The sequence below is a fragment of the Lucilia cuprina genome, chromosome 2 (assembly GCF_022045245.1).
Source record: "Lucilia cuprina isolate Lc7/37 chromosome 2, ASM2204524v1, whole genome shotgun sequence".
Lineage (NCBI taxonomy): Eukaryota > Metazoa > Arthropoda > Insecta > Diptera > Calliphoridae > Lucilia > Lucilia cuprina.
In genome coordinates, this window is record NC_060950.1 from 26994373 (window position 1) to 27001012 (window position 6640).

Below are 6640 nucleotides of genomic sequence, written 5' to 3' on the forward strand. Positions count from 1 at the left end.
TATCTATCTATCTATCTATCTATCTATCTATCTATCTATCTATCTATCTATCTATCTATCTATCTATCTATCTATCTATCTATCTATCTATCTATCTATCTATGATTCTTATGAAGTTCAACTTTGCTTTTAAAATATACATAACATAACTTTATTTACACGAAGTCAATAGAAGTTCTTTAAACCCTTAAAAACCTTTTCTAAGTTATAAAAAACAGAACTTTAAAAAACTTTCACCCAATTAATACATTACAAACTGATAAGATAACTCCTATCAGTAACATAATGATAACAATTAAAAATGCCACTTACTTGTTATATTTCCAAAGAGCCAAAGATACTGCAAAGAATGGCAGCATTAAATAAATGCTAAATTTATGACCATCAATTTGATGGCCCAAATACAATTCGATGACATTGAACACCAATATAGAACCAGCTATGATAATAGATTGACCCACCTCCAAACCATTTATACCGGCCAATATATTAATAGCATTTGTACAGAACACCGCCAACATGCCCATATAAATATAATACAAGACACCTTAAAATAAATATAAAAAAATTACTATTTAAAATTGAACACTTTCGAGAGAAACAAAAAGAAAAACAATCGTACCTATATCTAAAGATTCTCCCACAAAGGAACGTACAAATTTCGGCATTATAACTGTGGTTGAATTGTAATTTACATAGTAGACCATAAGTAAAGGTAGTGTGGCCATCGTGGGTAACATTAGTTTATGGCGCCATCTCAAATCCAATACGTCATCAGCAAAACCTAGTAATATCATACAACAAATGGACAGCAAGGCCACAATAAGTTCAACAAATTCTTCATGGGGAAATGTAGAAGGTTTTCCTCCTGTAGTGACATCCATGGCGGCTGTATCTTCTAAGGTAAAAGGCACGGGTATAAATAAAAACATGGCCACCAAAAAAACGCAGCCAATTAAAACCCCCAAGGATTCGGGCCTAGAAAAATTAAATATTTTAAAGCTATAGATATATGCATCCTCATTGTTAATCATACTTACACTTGTGTTTGATCTTTTTTACACAAATCTTTACCATAGAGATTAGCCTTGATAAACATTTCCCGAAATCGTGGTATTATGCGTATGGCCATTAAATAGGCGCCCACTGATATTACACCATTTAAGGCTAAACATGTGTAGTTCATTTTAAAGCCTTTTTATTGTGATTATCGTACACTAATAAGAAAATAATTCTTCTTTTTTTTGTTACTTTGCACTATTTTATTAATTACTAATTAAATTAAGAAATGCATTTCCAATTCTCTACTGATTCACAGAAACATATTCCAACAACACAACCAATAATAAAATGCCACAAGAAAAAGAACTGTTAAAAAAGTGTGTAATGAAGGGGAATGAAAAACTACTGATAAGCTAAATGTCACAAACAGCTGCGACCGGTTCTTTATAGAGTTGCCAGTGTTTTGGTTTTTTGTTCTTTAAAAAATGGGAAAATAGAGATGGGGTGGATTGATGTATTAATTTTAAACATTTGATGATTTGTGGCAAAAAAATTGGCAATAATTTTCGATAAATACTCTCTTTTTAGAGAATTTGCAATAAAATCTCTTAATATATATAAATTACGAGAGACTCAAATTTAGTAGAGAATTTTCGATAATTTTTTTTTAAAAAAATGTTCAAAATTTTTTTTATAAATTGTCTTTCTTTAGAGACATTTCGATAAATTGTATTTTATAGAAAATATTTGATAAATTAGAATTTTCTTTAGGGAATATTTGATAAATTAGAAATTTCTTAAAGATTTTTTTGATAATTTTTTTTTCTTTAGAGAATTTTCGATAAATTTTGTTTTTCTAGAGAATTTTTTATAAATTATCTTTCTTGAAAGAATTTTCGATACATTTTCTTTCTCTGGAGTATTTTTAGCAAATCTCTTTCTTTTATTTCTTTAGGAAATTTTTGATAAATTCTTTCTTTAGATAAATCCCGTTTCTTTAGAGAAAAAAATCCTTAATAAAATTTTTGATAATTACTCTTCTTTAGAGAAGTTTTAATAAATTATCTTTCATAATAAAATTGTCGTAAAATTCTGTTTCTTTAGAGATGTTTCTATAAATTTCTTTAGAGAATTTTCGATAAATTCTTTCTTGGGAGAATTTTCGAAAATTATTTTTCTTTGAAGAATTTTCGATAAATACTCTTTCTTTAGATAATTTCCGATAAATTCTTTTTCCTTCTTAAGAGAATTTTCGATAAATTCACTTCCTTAATAAAACTTTCGATAAATTCTCTTTCTTTAGAAAAATTTCGATAAATTCACTTCCTTAATAAAATTTTCAATAAATTCTCTTCTTTAGAGAAGATTCGATAAATTCTCCAAATCAAATTTTAGATTAATTCCTTTTCTTTAGAGAAGTTTTGTTAAATTCTCTTTTCTTAGAGAAGTTTAAATAAATTTCTTTGGAGAATTTTCGATAAATTCATTTCTTTAATAAAACTTTCGATAAATTCTCTTTCCTTAGAGAATTTTCGAAAATTATTTTGCTTTGAAGAATTTTCGATAAATTCTCGTTCTTTAGATTATTTCCGATAAATTCTCTTTCCTTAGAGAAGTTTTGATAAATTTATTAAGAGAATTTTCAATAAATTCACTTCCTTAATAAAGCATTCGATAAATTCTCTTTCTTTAGAAAAATTCCGATAAATTCACTTCCTTAATAAAATTTTCAATAAATTCTCTTCTTTAGAGAAGATTCGATAAATTCTCCAAATCAAATTTTAGATAAATTCCTTTTCTTTAGAGAAGTTTTGATAAATTCTCTTTTCTTAGAGAAGTTTAGAGAATTTTCGATAAATTCATATCTTTAATAAAACTTTCTCTTTCTTTAGAGAATTTTTGATAAATTCTCTTTCTTTAGATAATTTTCGATAAATTTTCTTTTCTTAGAGAAGTTTTGAAAATTTTTTAGAGAATTTTTGATAAATTAATTTTCTTAAAAGAAGCTTTCGATAAATTCTCTTTCTTTAGAGAATTTTCAATGAATTCACTTCCTTTATAAAAATTTCGATAAATTCTCATCTTTAGAGAAGTTTAGAAAAATCTTTTTTCTTAATAACATTTTCGATAAATTCTCTTTAAAGAAGTTTCTCTTTCCTTAGAAAATTTTGGATAAATTCACTTCCTTAATAAAATTTTCAATAAATTCTCTTTAGAGAAGTTTCGATAAATTTTCTTAATCAAATTTTCGATAAATTCCTTTTGATTAGAGAAGTTTCGATAAATTAATTTTTCTTAGATAAGTTTAGAAAAATTTCTTAAGAGAATTTTTGATAAATTCACTTATTTAATAAAACTTTTGATAAATTCTCTTTCTTTGGAGAATTTTTTTCATTCCTTAGAGAATTTTAGATAAATTCACATTCATAATAAAATTTTCAATAAATTCTTTTTCTTTAGAAAAGTTTCGATAAATTATAATTCTTTAGAGAATTTTCAATAAATTCATTTCCCTCTTTAGAGAAGTTTCTATAAATTCTTTCAAATAATTTATGTAGAGAATTTTCGATAAATTCTAATTTTTTAGATAATTTCAGATAAATTCTCTTTTTTCAAAAAATTTTCGATAAATTCTTTTTCCTTAGAGAAGTTTCAATAATTTTTTTAAAGAAATTTCGATAAACTTTCTTTCTTTGGAGAACTTTCGATAAATTAGTTTAGAATTTTCGATAAAATATCTTTCTTTAGAACATTTTTAATAAATTTTCATTCTTTAGGGAATTTTTTCGATAAATTCTCTTTTCTTTAGAAAATTTTCGATAAAATCTCACTAACCTGGCCTTAGGTAGGTTAGTGGTTAGAGTTCTAGTCTGGTAGTCTGGAGGTGGTGAGTTCGATTCCAACCTGAGGCACTGGTTAAGGAGCGCACAATAGGCCCGACTGAGTCCTAAGTGTATTTCTTCGGATATGATGTATAAACTTTTTTCAAACTATCTAAGAAAATTTTTGATAAATTATCTTTGTTTTTGTTTAATTCAGTTTCTTTAGAGAATTTTCGTTAAATTAATGTTCTTTAAAGAATTTTTGTTAAATCCCTTTTTGTTAAAAATTCATAACCTTTACCTTTCTAAATAAAAACACATTATCATTTGGTTTGTTTTTAAAATGTTGTTTTGAAATGTGAAATAATTTACTTTATTTATTGTTTTTCTTATCAGACACATGTTAAACATTTGTTTTTTTTTTATTTAAATTTTGTATCAATGCGGTTGTTAATTTGCCATTTTTCTTTAAGTTTTTTCTTAATAAATTTTTTAATGAATTCTATTCGTTTTAAATAATTTTTTTCAATTTTTTTTTTTTTAAATTTTCATTAAACATTTATTTTTTTATGTTTAAAGAGGGATATTTTTTAATATTTCTTTTTTTTTAATTTTAAAACAGGAGAGGTTTTTTTTTTAAAAATCACAATGATATATTTTGTTTTATGAGATAAGTTTTCATAATGTTGATTTTTGTTAAATTATTTTATTTTTTTGTTACAAAATGTTTTTTTTATAAATGAACCTGCAGCAAATTTCCATTATTTAAATGGAAATAAAATATTTAACAAAATTATTTTATAAATATATTTTTGTTTGTTTGTTTTTTTTTTTGTTTAAATGTGTAAACTTCCTTGACCAAAGGCTAAATTATGACAAGAAAGTTAAACTAACAAATTTAGTTTTTCTTTTTTTTTCGTAATTTTCCAAATTAATAATGTGTGTGTGTGTGTGTGTATAGTATCAGTGTTTTAAGCTGATATTGGTTTTATACTCTAGTGATTATTAAAAATCTACTTTCAAAACTAATTAATGTACTGTTTTTTATATAGTATATATATATATATACGTTACAGGAAGTTTAAATATTTAATTAACTTGCCATTTGTATTTTTGACTTTTTTTTGTTAAATATTTATCCGTCTTATTTATAATATGCAGCATTAAAGTTAATAATGTATTTTTGTATATATTTTTAGTATTTTGGGTTTGATTTTTTCCATTCACTAAGTTGTATGTATATTCTTTTCAATAATTTTATTAAACAATATATTTATGTTTTTTATGAATTCAAAAAGAAAATCTTTTACTTGCATTTTTTCTTAAAATGAAATAAACAAAAGAAAAACAACACAAAAAAACCGAAAAAAGTATTATAATAATCTCTCTAAACTTATTACAAACTGCAAAAATTATACTAAACAGCTACACTAGTCTTCATTACAAGACTCTGAAAGGGGCGAAGAGGGAGACAGGTTGTGTGACAGGACAGGTGTGGTTAGGCCCGAAGACAAGGAGTTCGATGCATAGGCCGAGGTTGTGGGTATATTATCATCTCTATAGTTTAAACTATCAAAATCTCTTTTTAGGTGATCACATCCGGCTGTAGTTCTATTATTGGCTGAATTAGATGTTAAATCTAAACTTAGGGATTTTATGTCTTTTTTATTATTATCTGTTTTTATCGTGGCCGGTAGTGAGACATCATACAATGTAGATTTACCATTTTCATCTAAAATAATATTTAGTTTTTCCGTTTCTTTTAAGGGTTTATGATGCAAAGGGGTCTCTTGCTGTTCCGACTCCTCCGTAGGTTTATTCAAACGTAAACCTTTGCTCAAATCTTCTGTAAGTAGTTCGTGTACGGTAGTGCCATCGTTTTGTTTGGAGACTTTATAAATAACTGGACATGATTTGGAGTTTTTCACATCATTAGTATCTTTATAATCACGCATTTCATTTAGTTCTATATTACTATCACCCAGGGCACAATCTAAAATGCAATAACATTTGTAAACCAATTAATATTAATAATACCATTTTTCTTTCATTACTTTACCTTCATAAAATGAATGTCTTTGTTTGCCATTTTTCGTACTGCCACTAGCTGCTGCAAACTTATCGGCCATGGTAGCTGCATAATGATTATCCTCTATACTGCCCGCTCCCAAAGGATGTTCTGATGTGATTTTCAATTGATTCAAAGCCGCTGTCGTCTCATCCATACTGGCTAGATTATTAATGGTTGTTGGACTTTCCATTTGCATGGGCGTATTGATTAAAAATGCTCTTGGTTGCATTCGAAAATCAAGATTTCTATGTTCGAGATTCTCATTAATGTAGTTGATGTGTATGGGTGATGTTTGTAAATTCAGTTGGGAGTGTCGTAGGTTGTCTTCCACTTCTGGTGGTGTATAGTATATGGAAGCTTTGCTTGCTGAATTATTGGCTGCCATTAGTTTGGTTTTCAGTAATTGTAATTCTTTGACATCTTTGGAATTGAAAGAGTTGCTTATGGAGGATAGGGGATGATTTTGAGTTGCATAGCGAAAATGATACTGCAGATGTGGATCACCGGTTGATGCCATTTTTTGTTTGAAGTAAAAATCTATGTCTGGAAAGGTGAAATTTTAAAGATGTGTGAGTTTTAAGGTATTTCTGGAAATTATAAATTAAGTAGTTCTAAAACGGATGCAATTAGAACTATTTCAGATATCTATCTATCTATCTATCTATCTATCTATCTATCTATCTATCTATCTATCTATCTATCTATCTATCTATCTATCTATCTATCTATCTATCTATCTATCTAT

At 26.5% G+C, this 6640-nt stretch overlaps 3 protein-coding genes across 3 annotated transcripts in view; 1 reads left to right on the forward strand and 2 right to left on the reverse strand.

The window, feature by feature from the left end:
• The window catches only part of LOC111678685, an 11888-nt gene that overhangs the window by 3514 nt on the left and 1734 nt on the right, over positions 1 to 6640 (forward strand). The gene's annotated exons all lie outside the window — the stretch shown is intronic.
• On the reverse strand, positions 285 to 1359 carry LOC111686311 (UDP-N-acetylglucosamine--dolichyl-phosphate N-acetylglucosaminephosphotransferase). The gene is made up of 3 exons (XM_023448669.2): positions 1041 to 1359; positions 623 to 978; positions 285 to 547 (listed from the first exon to the last, which is right to left on the reverse strand). Exons 1-3 carry the CDS (start codon positions 1184 to 1186, stop codon positions 309 to 311), a joined length of 741 nt encoding a protein of 246 aa, XP_023304437.1. The 5' UTR covers positions 1187 to 1359; the 3' UTR covers positions 285 to 308.
• LOC111686309 lies at positions 4660 to 6459 on the reverse strand. Its single transcript, XM_023448667.2, has 2 exons — positions 5884 to 6459; positions 4660 to 5817 (listed from the first exon to the last, which is right to left on the reverse strand). Exons 1-2 carry the CDS (start codon positions 6410 to 6412, stop codon positions 5255 to 5257), a joined length of 1092 nt encoding a protein of 363 aa, XP_023304435.2. The 5' UTR covers positions 6413 to 6459; the 3' UTR covers positions 4660 to 5254.

What these genes read in the sequence shown, in the direction of transcription:
- LOC111686309 (XM_023448667.2), bottom strand. Translation starts at nt 6,412, where the DNA reads ATGGCATCAACCGGTGATCCACATCTGCAGTATCATTTTCGCTATGCA. An exon ending in AAGACATTCATTTTATGAAG is followed by an intron (nt 5,818 to 5,883) that starts GTAAAGTAATGA and finishes ATTGCATTTTAG; the next exon opens with ATTGTGCCCTGGGTGATAGT.
- LOC111686311 (XM_023448669.2), bottom strand. Translation starts at nt 1,186, where the DNA reads ATGAACTACACATGTTTAGCCTTAAATGGTGTAATATCAGTGGGCGCC. An exon ending in AAAAAAGATCAAACACAAGT is followed by an intron (nt 979 to 1,040) that starts GTAAGTATGATT and finishes TAATTTTTCTAG; the next exon opens with GCCCGAATCCTTGGGGGTTT. An exon ending in GGGAGAATCTTTAGATATAG is followed by an intron (nt 548 to 622) that starts GTACGATTGTTT and finishes ATTTATTTTAAG; the next exon opens with GTGTCTTGTATTATATTTAT.